Source organism: Bactrocera latifrons, unplaced genomic scaffold (assembly GCF_001853355.1).
Source record: "Bactrocera latifrons isolate USDA-ARS-PBARC rearing strain unplaced genomic scaffold, ASM185335v1 scaffold_247, whole genome shotgun sequence".
Taxonomy (NCBI): Eukaryota; Metazoa; Arthropoda; class Insecta; order Diptera; family Tephritidae; genus Bactrocera; species Bactrocera latifrons.
In genome coordinates, this window is record NW_017536041.1 from 308,853 (window position 1) to 331,525 (window position 22,673).

Sequence of the window (22,673 nt, forward strand, 5' to 3'; positions counted from 1 at the left end):
TTTTTGATATGGTAGACATTTTTTGGTGCAACTAAATCAACATTTCGTCTATTTTAAGCACGATTTCATTACAAAAGAAGTTTATGTTTATTTTAGTGATGAATTGATATTTTTTCAGCCAGATTACCAATTGCGTCAAAATAATCAGCCGAGTTGAGGTCGAAAGTTTCACAAAATTAATTTTCTGTTTATTATATAAATTTATAAGTATAGCCTTTCTGTGTACATATTTTTACAAACAGAACTTTATTAATCCGATAAAGAAACACCTAGAAGTATTGCTGCCTACGTAAGTAAATTTTTGTATTGCAGTCTTTATATATATGTTTTAACGATAGTATTTGAAGTTTTTCAAGGTTCTCAAGAGACTTAACATTTCAAAATTAATAGTAGATATAAGCGAAAGATATAAACATAAAAGACTATTATACAGAGGGGAAAGCAATTCAAACTGCGTGGAAGAATAAATAAACAAAATGTAAATTCACTTACATAACAAGAGATTTGTGGCTGTAGGTGCAAGAATATGGTACATTTCGAGGAAATTTTGTTTTTCATAAACGCTGATTTCGAAATCTTTTTACTGGAAACTAATTAATTTACGGTTTTCAACAGCCTCAGCAGACAATTGCCGAGTTGTTGCCAAAGGGCAAACATTTTGTGTGTTGGAAAAATTACAAAAATTACAACAAGCCATAAACAATTGGCATTTAATTGGTTTGCTTGAGAACATGGATGAGTTTTATGCGAGAAAGGCAAACATATTTTTCGATTATTTACCGTCGCTATTATGGCTGTTGACGGCTAATGCATGTAGCCGAAAGTAAAACTATAAACACATGCTTATAAAATCAAAATCTTTGGGGGTAAGTAGAAGCAACACTGCTACATTTTTGGATATTTCGAAAGTACAATTTTCAAACAGAGACTCCCGCTTGACGCTTGCGTTTTTGACAGAACGACTTCTTTGGGGAGAGCGAGTGCGCTTGTATTTAGATATACATACATGTGCACATATGTATATATGTATGTACATATGGTAAGTATGTATATATCTACGTATATCTGTACGTATGCAGAACTTGCTGCTTGACACTGACAGTCATAATTCAAGTATTTAACGCCTCGCAACACCAAATTCAACACGTAAATATTTGTTTTAAAAATAGACAATGCGCTGTGTAGAAGGGAAAGCAAATGACTTTTAAGAATCGAATCTCCGAATCTCGGAGATTGTTAGAAAACCACTAGCAAACACTTAAGCATCGTTGACCCAAATTTTCGCGCCTCCATAAAAATTTATAGCGCTATGCCAGTGACTTCAGCTACAAGCACATGTAAATAATTTTTTATATGCTTGCAGTGGCACTATTGAGATGTTCGACTGAATTCACAATTATACATATGCATGTTTGTACAAATGAGCGAATATCTATTCTAATCATCTTAGAATGCTGTATGATTCTTTTATTTTGTTAAATTTTCTGTCTTCAGATGTTGTCAGCTGCTCACAGCCAAATAAATTCACTTTCGCAGTGACGAGGCGACCAGATCGGATCTTCAAGAGGCTGTGTAGTGGCAGCGGCGTCTTCTATGAATCATTTAATTATTCGCTAACACACATTTACGTATTATTTAAATACGTACATATGTATGTGTTCATAAAAATTTTACTGTTATGTGCCTATTGAAAATTGCTCTTTGTAAGAGTTGTAGTTAGAAAATTCAAACTTAAATTTTTGTGTATTTGGAGGCGGCTTGTACAAATTTATTATAATTATACATATAAAAAACGTTAACTTGCAGCGAAGCTATAATACCCTTCACACATACAAATATTCCATAAAAAAACATAATTTTGATCGATCACTTTGTATGACAACTATATGCTATAGTCGGCCGATCTGAACTATTTCTTTGAAAATTGTACTCTTGCTTTGGAAAATAATCTGTGCTAAATTTCGTGAAGATATCTCGTCAACTGCAAAAGTTTTCCGTACAAGGACGTGATGCCGATCGATCAGTTTGTACGGCAGATGTATGCTCTAGTAATCTGATATCAGCAATACCGCCCAATAAGCCGCTTCTTAGAGAGAAAAGGAGGTGCGAAAAGTTTCAGATGGATATCTCAAAAATTGAGAGACTGGTTCAGGTATACCGTATACAGCGAACATTCCAACCAACATGTTACAACCTTAGTCTGAAGAAGTCTGGACAGTGAAGAAGAAAGTTTTTAGATGCAACTTTGACCAGTTTCGTACTCCAAAATCCTTAGTCTCACCACGTGAGCGCCAATGGAACAAAGTCCAATTAAAACACCAATCATTACGGAGCCAAGAGCTCCATGGATTTTTGGCGTTTCACTCTTATCCGGAGGACTTTCGATAACTGTACAAGTGCTGGTTGTTGATCAACGCCTACTGAGCTCGCGCGAATCCCATAGATCCAGCGCCAGTGAGTGCACAAAAATAGGGAAACACCTGCTCGTTTCCATCCGAAGGGTGCTCTTTCTAACGAGCTCGTCGCCTTTACAGTTTCCGACGAGTTTAATTTGAAAGTAGTATGATACTACAGCTAGTGAGATCATGCAGTTCTTGACTAGCTTTGCGCTCACTGTCAGCGGCTCAGTGGTCCAAGTTATCAAGGTTTTAAATGTCATTGTTGATGTTGTAGATATGGCACCGCTGATGCTAATCGGTGTTACAAACTTCGTGACAAACTTAGAACACCTTGTTTAGGGTATAAAAAGAAAGAAATGATATTTCTAAATATTTTTCAGTGAGACTTTTAATCAGCCATCCATAAACTCTTAAAATGGTTCATATTGAACACAGCACGGCTCGAAAGTGTAGGTGTTGCATAGCGTCACCGCCAACAACAACCTCATTACCTATATGCATATGAAGCAAAACGAGTCAAATTAAGCTGCGAACAGTGACGGCGCTTGCTTTGTTAAGAAAATGTGCGGGCAGTACAAGCCCCGCTCCAAAAAAAAATATTAAAATATGTATAAAAGTATCAAGCTTACATTACTCTGAGTTATCACTATGACAATCACTGTGAGATATCGCTAAAACATAGTATTATATTATATATAATATGAATTATGCTTTTCGCTTTTCGCATTTACCTACTCATTTTCGGAGTCTCAATTGTTTTGTGTCGTCACACTTGTTTGTTGTGCCCAAATAAGGCGTTCGGTCTTTCGTTAATGAAGCATTTTGCATATTCAATTAATTTTTCCTACGCTTCGCAATATGGTTTGGTAATTTGGGGAAGCTCAATTGCTGACAAAGCATATGAACATACATATGTACTACAGACATAGAAGCTTTAGCGATAGAGTAAATGTTCAATATGTCGAAAACTAGTTTAGCGAATAACATGAGCGCAAACTTCTGTACTCGCGCCGTTTGTCAAACGATCATATTTTGTATGGCAAAGGCTGAAATTTGAGTAAGGGAAAATTGAAACTAATTGACCTTATTCGAAGCGCCGGCGATGTAATGTCAAACGAACTGGCGAATTCACTTAATTAGTTCGGTTCACACCATCTGCAAAATTATTAAAAATAAATACAAATACTTGTACTTATATATATAATAAAAAGCATATACATAAACATAGATCTATAGTATAAATGTATATATTTAATTAATATATACTCTAAGAAAACTGTTGAATATTTGCATATACTGCAAACGGCACTTTGTCTAATCGTTTCGCCAGAAAAATTATCACACCATTTGTCTGCTGCATCGTTTTCAAATGCCAGCAGCCGTTAGCGCCTCCAATGCGCGCCGCTGCATCCACAGTGTTTGTCTTTTGTCAATTCACACGCCGCTCTTGTCGTTGACTACTTGCAGTCTTGCTACTATGCTGCAGATGTTGCACATGGGGATGCAAGACACTTAGCGTTGTACCGAAGCCCAAAGTGTTAGAAAATGCTTTGAAGAAATATACAAACGATGCTTGGAAAGTTTTAGCGACACATTGGTACGACCGCTGAAAAATTTCTTGACACAGTAGACCATAGATTGTATGTACTATATATTATATTAGATCTAATAAAACGGAAAAAAATCCGTTACTTAATAAATGACTTAGTTTTCTGTAACTCGTGTTTTATAATTACGAACGGATTACGCTATATAGCGTTAGAAAGATAAGATTTGCGTCTAAAAAAACTTCTCAGAAAATTTTTTGATTGCTTGACTCAGCATTGTTAGAGGATGCCTCAAAGATGGACACCAGTAAAGAGACAATATGCCATATTTTACAGTTTATCTACTATAAAGACGGAAGCGCAAGTCAAGCGACTGAAAATTTAATAGTATATATGGTCGTAATATTGTAATAGCCATTTAAGGAAATTTTTGGCTTCATCGATTCCATACCTGTAATTTTTATATCAATGAGGCATGAGTGCGTTATGACGCAAACGTACTCTCGAAAGCCAATTGTCGAAAATATCATAAAAATAATTAAAATCGTCGAGTCCTCTCATCATGTAAGCATTATTTCGCTTACTATGGTGAATAAACATTGCACAAAAAACCATTTGATTGAAGCCGTTTAAATTAAGCTGGATACAAAAAGATGCTGCCACATGATTTAACGCTTAACAGCCGATGAACTGCTTTATCATCTGCGAATCACTGCTGATGATGATGATTCGCAGCATGTGGCTCGCCAGAAGCTTAGTAAGCTTAGGTGAGAGGTTTTTATGCATCCACCTTATGGCATAGTCCAGACCTTGAACCTTGCATACTAGCTGTTCTCGTCGTTGACGAATGATTGTACTCAAGAGAAAGTTTGAAAAGTCGACACTCACAGTTTTTTGCAAATAAGAACAAGGATTGCTAAAAAAATGGTTTTATTTAGGTAGCGATTCACGTTTAATGTCTCCAGTTGACTCAAAACGTTTTCCCCGGAGCGGTGGTTTGAGTTCACTGATGCAGTATGCGACGGTGCATTAACGTGGTGTAATAGACAAGAGTTGCCGGCCCATAATTCCGGTCTCTTTTTACGAATAGCTTCGCGCAAAACGACACATAACACTCAAATATTAATCCTCGGTGAGAGTTTTGCCGGTCGGATGGAATTCGGAGCGCCCCACACCTCCATAATCGATGAAAACTGTTAACATAACCTTGATTTTTGATCTACTGAAACGTGTTTTTTTCGGCTTCGGCGCATCTTTGCCACGATATTCGGCCGATTGATCGATTGTTTCCGTGTCGTTAGCATAGATACAAGACTCATCGCCAGTAATAATACTTTTCATGACAACCTGATAGTCGGAAGGTTTTGTTTCACAGACGTTAACGCGACGCTAATTTTAGAAAAAAAATTGTGATTTTTCGACCAATCTTGCTTTCACTTTTCTTATCCCCAAATGATGTTTCGAAATGGTTTTCACTGTTCCTGCCGCTATTTCAATGATGTCAATAACATCTCTGACTGTTAATCGCCGATTCTGAAGCAAAAGTTCCTTTATGTTATTTATGTATTGATCACTGTTGATGGCCGTCCTGGACGTAGCTCGTAGTCAACGCGTTCTCGACCCTGTTTGCGTAATTTGTACCAATCGAATACATTTTATACGACAAACAATTATCACTAAAGGTCTTTTCCAACATTCTGAACGTTTCAACAGCTGAAATTTGATAGCGCTTACAAAGTTTAATGGAACTTTTTGGTTGAATAGTTTCATTCGACGTAAAAATCGCCGCAAGCACTTTATGTACTTCAGAAAGACAAGCGAATAATAAACACTAGTGATTAGCTTCATGTGACATTTGGCACAATGTCACTGTCAGTCATGGCAACCTATAGGAATATATTTCGACGAATGAGTTTGCGCGCGAAATTTAAATTGAAAAGTCTTACTATTTTTTGCCCACAGTAGTACCTATCATTTTTTGTCGACCAGAAAAGACTATTGAAACTCATAAAACATAAAAAAATCTTTATGCGAGTATACATATGTTTTTATATAAAAATTCTTGTCTTATTAAACTAAATTTTTTTGGGAAACGATTATGCGACGACTGTCTTTGAAACATATCATAATAGTAAATAGCAAATATTTACAAATGAGTTTAAAAGCTGCACGAAGAAACTCAAATGCTCCAGTAAATAGTTTATTGTTAAAATGGCTTCAAACTAGTTTAACATAATCAGATCTTTGTTATCAAACAGTGATAATTTTAGTGCAGAATTTTTTTGATTTTTCCATTTCTGTATGTCTAAAGTAGCTGTAAGTCCAGAAAGGCTTTGCTTTCCATAACGAGCCTTCATAGATCATGCCTTTTGGTCGCCCAAATTCAACGATTAGCTAGTAAATAAAATTAATAAATGAATGTTAGCAATTCGCGGAAAAACATCTTAGTACGCAAGTGTATGATTAATGCGTTGTATAGGGTTTTTAAAAAAAGATAATGGCCGCCCAGTGATTACAGTCATCGCCAAGCGTCAAAAGCGACGAGCTTCCAATAAATTTACAATTCACAGTTATGCGCGCAGACCGGCATATATTTGCTTATATGCATTGGCTATTTAAATAAAAATTAAAAGTAACTAAAATAAATGAGGAAGAGCACAAAATATCTTCAACCAATTGTGTGATGGCGTGGGCGTATGAGTAATTTCAGTTTTATTAAGATCATAAGCTAGCTCTCTTAAGCGATCATAACCTTCGGCATACTTCGTGCGCCGTAAGCAGCGAAGGGTTAGTGATTTTCGGTGTATAACAAGTGCAGTTTATTCTACTTCTTGTGACTGCACATGCATGAGATTGCATTGAAAATGCCTCCATATGCCACAAATGATTGGTCTTATTGTATGTCGAGCGGAATTTTCGCAATTTTTTTGCTTTTTTTGTTTTGCAATAATAAATGCAAAATACTATGTGTGACACTATGCGCAATGCTATGGTAGGGAGATTAATTCAATTGAATACACTGAAAAAAATTAGTGTTCTCGATGTATTTCTAATCAAACTTAAGAAAAAGTAAAACAAAGGTGTCTATATGACTAGCATACCTACCAAAACTTTTTGAATCCTTAGGCTAGTTATCGGTTTCAATGCAGCTCTACGTTGCTCGAACTGCTGCAATTCACTCACTCTATATATGGTTAAGGCAATGCATCAAGCTTAACTTTTTTTTTTAGTTCTTGAACTCTTCTTGTAATGCACCTTTAATCACTTCAAGTTAACGATCCTTTTTTGTGAAATAACTCCTTTCTTGCCGTATCGCTTTGTATCGCTTATGTCGCTAAGTTCGCAATTATTTATGTTGGAAGCAATTGGTGCAGTATTTTTTACAGTGTACGAAGAATGATACGCGCACAGGCGACTCTTCTAACTTTTTGATTCGTGTTAATAACGGAAGTGACGTCACTATATAAATTTACTCAATTAGTCGCAATGTTCTCAATATATATACAAACAGGATTCGAGTTTCATAAGCAGTGTGGTGTATGGCTTTCACTAACTAATTATTTTTTCAATATATGTATGTATAAATTTTGATTGGTTGTCCTTTATATTACAGTTATTCGTTTACTACGCTCGATAACTGTTTATTATAATTTTTATTCGAGCACTAATACATATACATATATTTTTAGTACCGTATTTACACATTCCTTTGTAGCGGTGTTCGTGAGAATTTTGTGATTTACTCGTATATTGACTTTTACTACAAAAACCGTTAGGCGCAAATATATTATTTCGTTTAAAGGCAAAGACTTAATGTTACTGTATTCGTTTAGCTTATTGAACTGCTCTTCAATTCGTTGCAATTTATTAACAATTTCAACTATTTAACTACGGGTTTATTTTAGATTTTTGCTTTAGTTTCGTCGTCTGTTCTTGCGCGTGAGATTCTACGTAGCTTAGTCGTAAATTTTTGTCGATTTTCCTTTACTTAAAATAAAGCTAATGGCGGAAATGCTAACGATTTTTTTCGTAGAATTTTCCTTGGCCAATGTGAGATCTTTCGTTTCGGTCGGACACCGATTGACTAACGCAGCCGGTCGAGCTTTGCACGCTAGTTGCTTAGTGTCCGCAAACTTTTCAGCGTCATCGCAAACGCTTTTGCTTGCCACCTTGTCCTCGCTGCATTGCCCCGCGGCTCTACGGTCGACAGTCAACGAATGGTTGTTGCTTACATTTTGCTTTGCTAATTGCTAGCCGCACACGCAGCCGACGAGCGAGCAGCGTATGAAACGATAAGCGAACCATTGAACGCAAAGCTCAAATAGTTGAAGCACTCACTATGCTTGGTGGTTGGTTGTGTATGTATGTATCTGTGTGCATACGTTATTACTATACAAAATCGAAGCTTTCTGGCATACCGCCGAAATTCTTACGCTTTTCTAGGCAAATGTTTTGAAATTTGCTCACAGCGTTGGCCAGTTGTTATATTTCCGATTTTCACGAGCCCGGCGTTTGCTTCGATTGCAGTATTTCAACCATGCATTCATATATACAATAAACATATGAATTTAAGTATATGTATAATTGTATGCATTACATATGCATATATAGCAAACCAGCACTAAACTTTTCATCGCAAATGGATTGTTTTGTTTCTATTTTCCTTGCATTTTCCAAGTTGACCACTACAAACGAAGTTGTCGTTCGTGTATTGGCCGAGCTTTACAGTGAAATTTATTTCATTTTTGTTTGTTTACTTTCGCCGTTTTGTATTCTTTCGAGTTTTTGTTTTGTTTTCTCAATCCTCTTGTGTATTAACAGTCTTTTATATTGTTCAGGCTCTTGTAGAATTATGCGTAATTTGTATTTCATGCATCTCTTTTATTTGGAGAGCTATATTTCCGAAGCTTTAAGGGGTTACGTCGGATTCAAGGCTTCAAAAATCAATTTTTATTGTGACATTTAATTTTATAACATCCTCTATAATATGTTCCTAACTGCTCATGTTGATCCTACTAAAAGTTTTTGGGATATAGCCTTGAAAAGTTGGACCCACGAGGTCTGCTTTGTAGTCAGTTAATAATTGCTTTTTTTTCGAAACTGTGTTTTTAAAGTTGATAGTCAAGAGTTCTCTCAAAGTACTCAACCGATTTTAATGAAATTTTACATATTTTTTCGAAATAGAATTTACCAATTCTTGAACGAAGCTTTTTTTTTTTCAAATACAACTATTTACAAAACAAAAACGCCGAGAAATTTTAATTTTTTTCCTGCAATTTTCACTTTTTTTAATCGTCCAACTACCAGTTCATGGATCAGATGATCCTGTATTCTGCGGAGGCACCTTTGTCCCGAGAGACTCTCGGAAATGACGTCGTAATGACCAAGCTTTGAATATTTTACTTTGAAGATTTCACAAAATCTTTGTAAAATATTTATTTTTAGAATAATAAAAGATTTGAATAAAAATTGAAATAAGCCATGTTTTGCTAGAGGAAATCTATGCAGTCCTTTAAACCGCTTCCGAAGACTTGCTTTTATGAACAAACTCTTTCATTTTAAATAGTTTTTGAACGACTTTGTCTAGTTCGTATTTATGTATGGGAAGCACAATATGCTGGCCGCTAGGGGATGGAAATTCTACGAAAATACACGGCGACTAAGGGACGGTTGCGCGACCGGAATATACACTTGTAGGGCTAAAGTGGTGATCTAGTGGCTGATAATCAGAGCATACTGAAGCTCTGGATGAAACACTTCTCCAGTCTGCTGAACGGCAATGAAAGTGTAACACCTGGAGGTGGCGAACCTGATTCCCCAATCGATGACGTTGGAATAGATGTTCCATTACCCGACTATGATGAGGTTCGAACAGCAACTACCCACCTGGAAAACAGTAAAGCGGCATGGGCCGATGGATTACCGACCGTGCTATTTAATTTTGTCTCGAGCCGTTATTTCTGCTTCCTCCAGATTGGCTGAGGAAGCGAAGCATATCGAGATGGTTGTGAACGAGGACAAGATGAAATATCTCCTGTCATCAAACAAACAGACATCGCATTCCCGACGGGACTTGCATGTCGCTGTTGACAGTCATTATTTTCAAGTCAAATATCATTTTTTCTATCTTGGAAGCAGCATCAACATTAACAACAATATCAGCCTCGAAATCCAACGCAGAATCACTCTTACCAATAGTTGCTACTCAGGCAATTGAAAAGTAATCTCCTCTCTTGACGAACAAAGACCAAACTCTACTAGTTCCTTATCATTCCTGTCCTCTTAAATGATGCGGAGGCATGTAAAATGGCATAATCTGCTGAGTCGGCCTTGGGAGTATTCGAGAGAAAAGTTTTACAGACGATTTGTGATCCTTTGCGAATTGCCAACGGCGAGTACCGCAGTCGATAGAACTATAAGCTGTATGATATATACGGCGATGTTGACATAGTTCAGCGAATCAAGAGACAGCGGCTGCGCTGGCTAGAACAATGGAAGAGAACACTCTAGCTTTGAAGGTTTTCGATTCAGTACCCGCTGGTGGAAGCAGGGAAAGGAGAAGACGTCCACTTAGTTGGAGATATCAGGAATCAGTGAATGACCTGACTGCACTCGGTATCTCGAATTGGCAATAACCGCATAAGTGGTCCTTTTCGTTGTAGCCGTCACTATCGTGTGAAGGAAACGCTACGTTAAAACCAAAGACATATCAGGTCATCGCACTCCATTAAATTACGGAATGTCACTTTATATCGCCTGTATATAAAGTAGTTATAACGGGGTATGCTCCCAGTTAACTTACACAATAAGCTCTTCCTCAAATAGTTTTTACTGAAATCATCTCCCTCTCCGTCACCAACTTGGAGCTTAACTGCATATGAGGAAGTAATTTCGTTTGATGATAACAGCTGATCTTATTGAATTTTCGCAGCAAACCTCACACTTAACCACTTTACCGTTATATATTAGAACAGTTGATGTAGCAAGGCTTGTTTGTAAATATTGGTTGTCAAAAAAGTCTTGCGGTATTTTTATTGAATTTTCAATAGTTCATAAAACTTTTTTTGATGACTCATGACCAGCTCTTGACCGATGCTACGGCTGCTACTATGCCAGTCTCTTTCGACCAATTCAGCGATTTTATCGCAATTTTGGACGACAGGCCTTCCGGAGCGTGGCACATCTTCGACCACCTCTACACCAGGTAGAGGTATAGCATGACCCGATGCGACGAATAAAACTATAACTACGCGCTCTCAGCGCCAACTACCGAAAATACCGCAAGACTTTTTTGCCACCCTAATATTTTCTATACTTTTTGAAAACGTTTTTGTTTGGTCCCCTAACGAAGATCGAAGATCGAAAACAGCATTATCGTCAAATTTTACTAACAAAAGTGTAAAAATGCAGTTCTAGCAACAGAAGAAAAACAGAAAGAAACGTTTAATGTGTACGGAGAAGATATGTTAACTGAACTTCAATGCCAAAATTGTTTTGCAAAATTTGGTTTCGGCAACTTCGATCTTGAGGATGCACCACGTCCTTTAAGGACTTTTGGAGCCGATGTGGACAATTTAAAGTTGGTGAAGTTGGATCTATTTGTGATCTATTTTTGAGATGCATCGTTATTGATGACGAAAAGTAGGTTATTTACAAGAATTTTAATCGCAAGAGATAGATCATGATATTCATGATGAAAAGCATGAACCAATTTAAAACACTTCGAAGGCCGATAATTTGTGCTTTTGTTCAACAGTATCACTACTAATTCTGAAGTATTTTTTGACTAGCTGTACATATTAAGTTAAGCGTCAGATAGTAGAAATTGATCAATATAAAGGGTGTAGTGTTCCAACAGGATAATGCGAGAAGTCATAAAAGCTATATTCTTCAAACTTGGCATCTTCGAACTATAACTTGTGCCGGTTTCTGCAAAAATTTTTGGAAGCGAGTAGCTTTACCTCATGTCAAGGTGTCAAAAACCAGCTGGACCAGCTTTTGCATGAAAGGCACAAAGATTTTATGTACGTAGAATCTCCTTAACAAAAGATGAGAAAATGTGTTAGATCAAAAGGAAGAATATATAATAATTCGATACAATATTTCACACTATAAAAAAATCGTGTTTAAATTGCACTAAAAAAGCGAAATTACTTAAGGTTGCCAACATTTTTCGCACATAAAATGCAAAAATGCAACAACAATCCGGAACAAACAAACAATTTACGCACAAAAACTTTAAAATCGTCTAAAAATCTAAGGCTATTACACCAGCGCTGCGGTGTTCTTTTTAATTGTAAAAACACGGAACTGGGTTAAATGCCGGTGCAAACACAATATGCAAAATGAAAAGCAAAAGAGCACTATGAAACTTGTAATAGTGCGCTAGGGTGGGTGTGAATTCATACGTATGTCCTATATGTGTATATATTTGTGCCAAAAGGCGGACTAACAGACGATGTCTGGCAAGTGTCTTCGCACTCAAAACTTTATACTAATTTTGGTCTATTATTTTTTCACAAACTTCAAGAAGTTCCGTATTATTATGACAACAAAATTTGTTTTTGTTTATTAGGTAGTCGAAAAAGTCTTTTCGTATTTTATCAAACTTCAACATATTTTTTTTAATAATTATAACAATAAATAAATAAATAAAGAAATATGTACCATTTTGGACTACAAATTTTTGGTATTTTTCCGCTAGAGATATTATTCCATCAGTGTAAAACTAAATTTCCAGAACGGAGTCGAGCGAACCCTTGTTGTGCTACATGAGCTGATACCCCGTCAAAATAATTTTATTGGTGGCTTGCGTACATTCTTCCCTTTTTTATATAAAATTTTCAAAATAAAGCGAATATTTTCATTGAATTTACACATTTTTGAACAGCTGTAACTTTTTTTTTCAACTTCTCCGAATTTAATTATTACAATTGGTTAAATGATCATGATGATGCTTAAAATCTCACTTTTCCAACACTATATTGTATGACACAATATGATTGGTAGCACTGAAGATATACGACTCCAACGACATCAATTGACAAAATACGAAAATACTTTCTCGACTACCAATATATAATGCCAGGAATAATATATCTTCAATTGCAACAGGAATTGAGCTTAAACGTAATTCTAGCTGTAAGCTAACATTAGCATACTTACATAAATGCTTTTGGTCGTCGCTACTTTTGCTTCAGCATTCCTGCTTATCTCGTTCACTTGTTGCTGGTTTGCAGTCTTTTTTCTCTCTCACACTGTCTTACAGGCACTCACGTTTTTATTCGCTTATCATGCGATAATTTTCAATATTTGTACCGTTATGTAAACTAATTGCACAAGCATGGAATATGTCAGTTTCGTACACAAATTGCACTGCTGCGCGATTTTCACACAAACCGTTTCATTCACGCATTTTCAATGTAAAAAAAAAAAATGTATGCCCCAAAGGCTTTAATCTTTCCAACCTTATCGCTAAAGCACATTCGAAGCACTGAGACAACTTGTTCAAAAACTCAGCCAATTCAAAACTTCATTTGGCACTTATCACTAAACCCTTCGGACGTATGGCTTGTGTGTGCTGCATCCAATTTTAGCACGAATTCATACAGTCTGCCTGATTTGTTGCAAATATATCTTTAAAACTATTTTAAGGATGATTTGCATAGCTCAAGTCCTTTGTTTTCTCTCTTTTGGTTGCATCTAAATTTCCAATTCAATATTACCGAATTAGATTTAGAATTTTTGGTAACTGAAATGCTGCAGTTTTTGTTTCATCTTTTTTTTACACTTGCAACTTTATTGCTCTTTCCCCTCCGTGCACTTTTCGCGTTTCTCGTTTCGTTTCTACTCATTCCCAATGACAACTGCCTCGTTCAAGTTGTGTGGGCAAACTGAAATCAAATTGAAGATGTCCATGTCCACTGTGTCATCTCCTCGCCCTCCACACTTCAATTCAACGCCGTGTATGTGATTCTGCTTCCCCAAACTGCGCTCTACAAAAAAATGCAACGCGTTCGAAATGAAAATATAAATGCGCGCACATACACACACGTACACACACACGTAATTATTTATACAAATTTCGTTCAAGCTGTCAAAGGTGCGTGTGAATATGTGTTCCTTGCGTATGCGTTTGCTCTTCCGTCTCGTTTATTTGTTCGTAGATGAAATTGTTGCAGCTAAAAATAGTGTTACGCATACGACACGTTGAACGCATTCGCACGCAAGCAGCGTACTCTGAGTCTTGCTGTGAACCATAAACACATACGCACTGGCGGGCAAAGAATACAGCAGCCCATTAAGGCCGCCGCTTCTGGCTCTCGTACTCATCATTAACTTCAGTTTCACGAGAAATAAAGACAAATTCCAATACTTATTTTTTTTTATTTATTTAAGTACTGTTATAAAATATCCTTAATGTAAATAATATTTCTTATTCATTAAACATTCGCATTCTGTAAATGTTATGTTATTTTTAATTAACAAAGTTTTCCAAGTTATATCCACTTCACAACGTTTTTTAGGAGGTTTTCCTAGAGATAGGCCGTGAGATGAAGTGAATCCAAAATGTTTCAAAAAGAATGATCGATTTTAAAATACATTGAATTCTGTAAATGAAACTTTTGGAAAATTTTGGTTTCTCTTAATCCCAGCTGACCTCTAGGAAAACCTCCGAAAAAAAGATTTCAGACGGTGAGGAAGCTTTACTGAAAAAATTATCTCAAATCTCGTCTAGGGTTAGGCAAAATTTTGATACCAAAAAGTTGCTACATAAAAATAGTCGTTTTTGTAAAAAATTAAACTTTAGATTTGCTCAAAATCTCCACATTTCTATCAAAAATCGTATTACTTCGATCATAATCCACATATACATATCTAAACAGGACGTGTCAAAATTCTTCTTTGCTGAGGTTGACATCACTTACGCGGCTGTAGCCGAGTTCAGAACAGCACGCCAGTCGCTCCTCCCCTTCACTGTGGTCATTGATTGAAGATTCCAAGTGTAGCTAGGTCCTTCTTCACCTAATCTCTCTAACGAAGATAAGGTCTACCTTTTCCTCTGCTTCCACCGGCGGGTACTGAATCGAATGCCTACTACCTTAAATGTTCTGTTCAATATGGACAAGATGATATAGCCAGCGCAGCTGCTGTCTCTTAATTCGCTGAACTACGTCACTGTCGTCATATCACTCGCTGTTGCCTAGCGCAAAGGACCATAAATCTTACGCAGAATCTTTCTCTCGGAAACTCTTAAAGTCAACTCATCAGATGTTGTCATCGTAAATACCATAATGATAGACGTATAGAGTATAGTCTTTGCTCGTCCAAAGTAGCACCTGTTGGCAAGAGTGATTTTGCGTCTGATTTCAAGACTGATATTGTTGTTGGTGTGGATGCTGGTTCCAAATGTCATGGTTGTTTTATGACAGGTGATATTTCATATTGTCCTCGTTCCCAACCAGACCCGTATGTTTCGTTTCCTTATCCAGTCTGAAGAAAGCAGAACTAACAGAGCGGTTGTTGAAGCCAATGATATCATAATCGGCGTACGCCAGCAGCTGTACACTCTTATAAAATATTGTACCTTCGCTATTTAGCTGTAGCTCGTATTATTTTCCCTAGCAATATATTGATATGATAGGGGGTCTCCTTGTCTGAAACCTTGCTTGGTATCGAACAGCTCAAAGAGGTCCCACCCGATCCTGACGGAGCTTTTGGTGTGGGTCATCGTCAGCTGCTTTAAAATCGACGAAGAGGATATTTGTGTCGATCTTCCTTTCACTGGTATTTTCCAAGGTTTGGCGCCCAGTAAAAATCTGGTCGATACTAAATTTTCCAGGTCTAAAACCACACTCATAAGGTCTAATAAGTTTGTTGATCTTAGGCTTTATGTGATATTAAGAAGGCTTTTCGGTAATTGGTGCAGATTGTGGGGTACTTCTTTTTATGGACTGGGCAAAACACACTTAGGTTCCAATCGTCGGGCATGCCTTCATCCGAACATATCTTGAATAGAAGCTGATATATGCACCTTGTCAATTTCTGCCGCCGTAATGGAATAGCTCGGACAGTAATCCATCCGCCTCTGCCGCTATGTTGTTCTGCAGGCGCCTAATGCTATTCGAACCTCATCAAAGGTGGGGTATCAAGTGCATCAAGCATGACTTTAGCATGACACCCCTTATCGGTAGAACCGTCTGGGAGAATTTTTCCTCAGCGACTTTGAAAACAGCGTCTCGAAAAAAACGTGTGTAATGTTGTTTGAGAAATCCTAATATATCCGAAACTAATACTAACGATTATACCAAAAAATCGATTTTTTTCAAATTCATAAGTGGCTGTAAACCCTTAAGAATGGCGAAAGCTATCCTATGAACCGAGTTGGCCGTGACCATAGCTCTTTATTTGGGATCTATAAAGTGAGATATATCGACGACGTAGAGAAGGACAAAACGGACATAGGGCTCTGTTATTACAATGCATCGGTTCACAACTTCGTCGTTGCCACAGCCCACATTATCTCAATCTGGATCACGACTGCTGTCTCTTCTACCGTGTTCTTTTCATTTAACTCTGTATCACTCCTTTTGGTTTGCAAAACGTGAAAAAGTCACTGATCGGACAGAAATTTAAGGCGAATAAGACAAAAAGCATACTTTGCGGAACTACAGGAAATGGACTTCCAGACAGGTTAAAGGGCCTAGAACATCGCTCGCTCAAGTGTATCGAGCTAAAAGGAGATTATATTGACAAATAATTCGACATTTTGACAAAAGTTTAATTTATATTTTCTATATTACATATCCTTTGTACATTGAAGCCTGGTAGTCCGAAATGAATAATATCTGCCAATTAGAGGTGATCATCAAACGTTGTAATTTCAACTATTTTAACTATTTCAACTATTTTAAAAATTTGGTTTTAATTAATAAAATTAATAATAAACATAAATAAATTTGTATCTGCAAATGCAACCATGTATATTTTGAAACCAGTGAGATGGTAGCTCTGGTCTCTGGCAATCATGTACAGCTATCCCTTTCCCTCAACACACACATTTTCAGCTGTCAAAAGTTTTGTTACTCATCGCAATCGTTGAAATTATATTCGCCGCGTGAGAAAGCCGCTGTTGCTAATTTAATAAATATTTTATAAACCATTCACTGTACTACCATACAATTAATTAAATATGGTAAGTAAATGCATAAATTATTATAACGTGAAAATTCGCAAAGGTAATGGGCGTAATTATCGATATATCTTAACAGTCCATCTGAAGTATGTAATTTAGGATGCAAAGAAGAACAGGCATTCAAGCACATGCCGCTTTTGTTTAAAATAATTTTTTAACATTTCGTTGTATAGTAAAGAAAAATTTATAGTTTTTAAATGCTCACATTATTTACAGTAATTAAAACATGTAAATACACTTCTACTTAACATAACCTTCAAAGAATCTTCTCGCATGCACTATTTAGAGACGGCTGTGTGTGCTCTTGTATTGGTGTAATGCGGCGTGCTCGATGACAACACCCTGACAAATATTTGATTCATGCTTCTGATTTTATTTTATATTAATATTTTTTAATTTTTTACAGCAACCGCAAATTGTACTTTTAAAGGAAGGAACTGACACTTCTCAGGGCAAGCCGCAACTCATATCCAACATCAATGCTTGTCAATCCATCGTGGACGCTGTGCGCACCACCTTGGGACCGCGCGGCATGGACAAGCTTATTGTTGATGCTTCGGGTAAGGCGACAATTTCAAACGATGGTGCTACAATAATGAAGCTTTTGGACATTGTGCATCCCGCGGCTAAAACACTTGTCGACATAGCGAAATCCCAAGATGCTGAGGTATTAATATTATAATTTTTTAAATAACTTGGGATTAACCGTGTTTATATTTACAGGTTGGTGATGGTACCACATCAGTTGTGCTTTTGGCAGGTGAAATTTTGAAACAAGTCAAACCCTTCGTTGAGGAAGGTGTGCATGCTCGTATCATTATTAAAGCTATTCGTAAGGCGCTCCAATTGTGCATGTCCAAGATCAATGAAATGGCTGTACATATTGAGGCTCAATCAAAGGAACAGCAACGTGTGTTATTGGAAAAGTGTGCTGCCACAGCAATGTCCTCAAAATTAATTCACCAGCAGAAGGATTTCTTCTCAAAAATGGTTGTAGAAACCGTACTCTCCTTGGATGAGTTGTTACCATTGAATATGATTGGTATCAAAAAGGTTGCTGGTGGATCATTAGAGGAATCCGAACTTGTAGCTGGTGTTGCTTTCAAAAAGACATTCTCTTATGCTGGTTTCGAAATGGCACCGAAATCGTATAAAAATTGCAACATAGCTCTATTAAATATAGAATTGGAACTAAAAGCCGAACGCGATAATGCCGAAGTGAGGGTGGATAATGTTAAAGAGTACCAGAAAATCGTTGATGCCGAGTGGCAAATTTTATACAAAAAACTTGACAAAATTCACGCATCTGGTGCTAATGTTGTATTGTCCAAATTACCAATTGGTGATGTTGCTACACAGTATTTCGCAGATCGTGACATGTTCTGTGCAGGTCGTGTACCTGAAGAAGATTTGAAGCGTACAATGAAGGCATGCGGCGGCGCTGTTATGACCACTGCCAACGATATAAACGCCTCTGTATTGGGTCATTGTGAATATTTTGAGGACCGTCAAATTGGTGGAGAACGTTTCAACTTCTTCCAAGGTGAAAAAAAAATTTATTAAATTTTTTTAATTTATTTTAACAATGTTTTATTTTACATGCAAAAGGTTGTCCTAATGCCAAAACATGCACATTGATTTTGCGTGGAGGCGCCGAACAATTCCTTGAGGAAACCGAACGCTCACTACATGACGCTATTATGATTGTACGCCGTACAATTAAGCATGATTCTGTCGTTGCAGGTAAGTTGTAATAATATCCATACAGCTTTAAGTAATATATTTCTGCATTGCGGAAATTCTGAAGACTTTTCGCAACTTGCTCCAACAGCGAAAATTTGTAAAATCCTACGATTGTCGCATAACATTATTCATTATTACCCATAAAAGACTGATTTAGATTCCGTATGATTGTTTTACTTCACAGTATACAAATCAAACACCAAAGAAGATGTCGAGATAAATCTTCACGCTAATAGGGCTTCTTAGATATGCCATATCAGGCCTAATGGAATTGTTAATAACGAAAAATAAATTCGAAAGCCTTCAGATACCGAATATGTGGACCTCAGTCCATCTAGCCAATTTTTGACCGAAAATATTGGTAAACTTGTTGGATATTTTATTTAAATTCTTGTAGCATTTTCCGATAATAATATGCGAAACAAGGGTAAAATCGGTTTGACTTTATTCCACATACATATATCTTAATAAAACTCATAGTCCATCTTTTTCTGGTAATATATGTATAATGATGGCGAAAATTGATAAAATCGGAACAATACTTTACCCTTTAGGTTTCACAACGAGTATTTTATACTTGCTATACCTCTTACCTTATAAAATGCTCGGTTCCACCCGAACTTAGCTCTTCCTTACTTGTTTGTTTGTTTGTTATTTTTTATTTTTTTTTTTTTTTGCCTTTCACTTTATTGTCTGGATAAACTTTGTAGCCAATTTTGTTAACTGCTTTTGTTTTTGATTGTCAGCGGTGGCGTTGCGCTGGTATCAGTGCAACTTTCTAAATTTGAATTTCTCTCCCCTAATTGAGCAGTGGGCAATCTTGGTGTATGGTAGACTGGCAGTTTGATATACACAAATGCAATTTACACAAGTGTAGTATTTGCGTACAACTCCCCGCCCATTCTTCGAAACTAAAGATTAGAGACTGATATACTGCCGTTTGCTGTAGCAGTTGCATCCGTCTGCATCGATCGTGTATTTACGCCATTATTATTAATATTGTGCTCGCAGCGGTTGCTGAGCATTTGCATTGGTGATTCTTCTTGCTGCAGTGCTGAACTGCTGCTAATACTTACACCGTTCGCTGCCAGTTGCTTAGACAATGCTTAATCTGCTCACAGTTGATTTTTTATAGATTTCAAATTTTTAGCGGCGAAGGAAAGTTGACTATGCTCTCCTGCACTAATATTAGAGGGCAGACAAGTTTTCTGAAGAAGCACAGTATCGTTAAACATGCTATGTTTTCAATACATAATAGGGAACCTAAGAATTATTGCATTCTTCAGCACCCGTTTTGTAGTGTAAGTCCCACTGTAATGGCGCAGAATAAACCGGTCCGGCTTGCTTCAATTTCATTTTAAATTGTGTGTATTTGCAATATTCCTAATCTAATGATCTGCATAAAAAATGGTGATTTGATATTAAATTAGCAAAATTAAATTTTTTTATCACATTAACACGATGTCTTTTTGAAAAGTAAACTAAAACACTTGCCATTTTGACATACATATGTATGTATTTATAAATTGATATTTGTTGTAAATTTTTCCTATCTGTAAGGTGAACACTAGTCCGCTCTTTTTCCTCACATTTTCTTTTGCATAAACCGCTAATGCTCACATGTTGCTTCCAGAAGAAATGCGGTCGACGTAATCAACCGATATATCCGTATTGCGTTTGCCAAATTTACACCACACAACTCCGCTGCTTTTTTCTTCTGCGTGGTTGCTGTGGTTCCGTGTATTCGTTGCATTTCTCGTATCCATTATTTTCTTCAATAGTTTGTATTTTTGCAACCATGTTTGGCCACCGCCATCAATTTCAACTCAATTATCGATTTATTCTGTATTTCGTGGCAACATTTAGGGCACGGCAGAAAACATTTCTGAAATAGTTTGAAATAGTTAAAAATTAGGCTCTGTTCCGAGTTAAATCTATGTATATTTTTGTTTTTTTTGCAAAAAACACGATCAGTACAAATAATCACGTTGAAGATTTGTGCCAAAACGTACCCTGAAAACACTTAAAAGTCTACTCAATTCTTGTTGAACTATAATGAAAATTAATAATTGCGTTAAATTGTGTAAATAAAATTATATTATGTAACTGTCTGTCGCAAACTTTCTACCTTTCAGCAATATTTTATGATTTCTAAGTATTTGTTTGTATTATTCTTTAGTAACAAACGCGTTCAATGAAATATGACTGACTTTACTGCTGAATTATGTATGCATTCCATATGTTGTTTTTGTTGTCTAATGCAACGTGACTTGTACAAAATCATTCGCATTCATGTTTACATTCATAACAAAGCAGATTTGAATGACGACATAAAAATGTTTGTATACAATATATTCCAATTTTTACGCTTCTGACATTCCTGTTCTTGTGCAGTCGCTCACCGTGGCTAAATTAAATAACGAGAGATCTTGCTTTTTTCTGTTTTTCATAAATATTTATTTTGCTAATACTCGCGTATGTGGCACGTTTATCGCTTATCTGTGTCAATAAAATGCACAAAGAACAATACGAGATAAGTCGACGACGTCGAAGTAAATTGCGAGAACGAAAAATATATATGCAAAAGAAGTAAGAAAGCGCTAAGTTCGGGTGCAACCGAACATTTTATACTCTTACAAGTTGCAGGAATCAAGTTTTATTTAAAATTGTGCTGTATGAGAAGTTGGCGTGGTTATTGTTCTATTTTGCTCATTTTCACAACGTCACAAAAAAATACAAAAATAATGCTGCATGCCAAATTTTGTCGAAATCGGTTAGTGGGATCCCGAGATATAGGATTTCACCAAAAAGTGGGCGGTGCCACGCCCATCACCCAATTTTCAGAAGCCCCCTCATACCATCTCGGAGGTAAAATTTAATGCCTCTGCCGTAATTCTTTTGGTAGTTAACAGTACCAGTAGATTGGAAGATAGCGTCCTTAAAAATTAGGAAAAATTTTCGGTATAAAATCTGTTATCGCCTTTTATATAATAAATGCGAAGTGAGAGTCTTTAAGATAATTTCTTTTTTGTAATAATTTTTCAACATATTTTCCTTTTGTTTTGTTTATTACTGTTTCTACTCCCACCATATTGTGCAGCGACTGTTGTGCAAGGGCAATTGGTTTCAATTGAAGTCACATTGCACGTTACAAATACAGGGTGGCTGATGAATTTTGCTACATTAAAAAACTCAAATAATTTTTTTTTTTTTCAGTGTATGCAATTCATTTTTCTTTTATTCGTGTTAAAGCTCAATCAATTTTATTAAATATAAATGAATTAGTTTTAAAAATAATGGAATTTAAATGCCCCCCCCCCCTGCTCGTTGATGCATATGCGGCATCTTACCAAAAAGTTATTCATTACTGCTTGGAGAGTTGAGACAGGAATAGCCGCAATTGTTTCTCGAATGGATTGTCTTAGTTCATTCAAATTTGTTAGTTTTGCTTTGTAGACTTCCTGTTTGCAATAACCCCACAAGAAAAAGTCAGGTGCCGTAAGGTGAGGCGATCTGGGTGGCCAACGGAATGTGGAGTTTCTGGATATCAGCTTATTGGGAAATTTTCGTCCCAATTCTGTCATAACAGGTTGGGCTATGTGAGGAGCTGCACCATCTTGCTGAAAACACACAGAGTTGAAAGAAATTCTTGTTCGGCGTAATTCTGGATCGAAAAACTCTCTTAACATGCTCAAGTAACGGTATCCAGTAACCGTAAGGGTGTGACCGTTTTCTTTGAAGAAGTAGGGCCCGACAATGCAGCGTGATGAAACTGCACACCACACTGTG

General features: G+C 36.6%; 2 protein-coding genes and 1 long non-coding RNA gene across 6 annotated transcripts in view; 1 reads left to right on the forward strand and 2 right to left on the reverse strand.

Annotated features, from left to right (window-relative positions):
- The window catches only part of LOC108969275 (putative leucine-rich repeat-containing protein DDB_G0290503), a 139,778-nt gene extending 125,955 nt beyond the window's left edge, over nucleotides 1–13,823 (reverse strand). For 3 of the 4 annotated variants that reach the window (XM_018933893.1, XM_018933892.1, XM_018933890.1), the window contains exon 1: nucleotides 7,052–8,014. The gene's annotated coding sequence lies outside the window, so the exon portion shown is untranslated. Of the gene's footprint in view, nucleotides 1–7,051; nucleotides 8,015–13,111 lie in introns of those variants that run through there. The other variant, XM_018933891.1, reaches the window with a different exon arrangement.
- Nucleotides 13,824–17,018: 3,195 nt separating this feature from the next.
- The window catches only part of LOC108969286 (T-complex protein 1 subunit eta), a 17,085-nt gene continuing 11,430 nt past the window's right edge, over nucleotides 17,019–22,673 (forward strand). Inside the window, exons 1-4 of the mRNA XM_018933910.1 lie at nucleotides 17,019–17,141; nucleotides 17,548–17,808; nucleotides 17,865–18,684; nucleotides 18,750–18,884. Coding sequence (XP_018789455.1) covers nucleotides 17,139–17,141; nucleotides 17,548–17,808; nucleotides 17,865–18,684; nucleotides 18,750–18,884 — 1,219 coding nt within the window. The 5' untranslated portion in view covers nucleotides 17,019–17,138. The remainder of the gene's footprint in view (nucleotides 17,142–17,547; nucleotides 17,809–17,864; nucleotides 18,685–18,749; nucleotides 18,885–22,673) is intronic.
- On the reverse strand, nucleotides 20,392–21,104 carry LOC108969287. Its single transcript, XR_001993383.1, has 3 exons — nucleotides 21,013–21,104; nucleotides 20,897–20,934; nucleotides 20,392–20,769 (listed from the first exon to the last, which is right to left on the reverse strand). It is a non-coding gene; the product is annotated as an uncharacterized LOC108969287 (long non-coding RNA).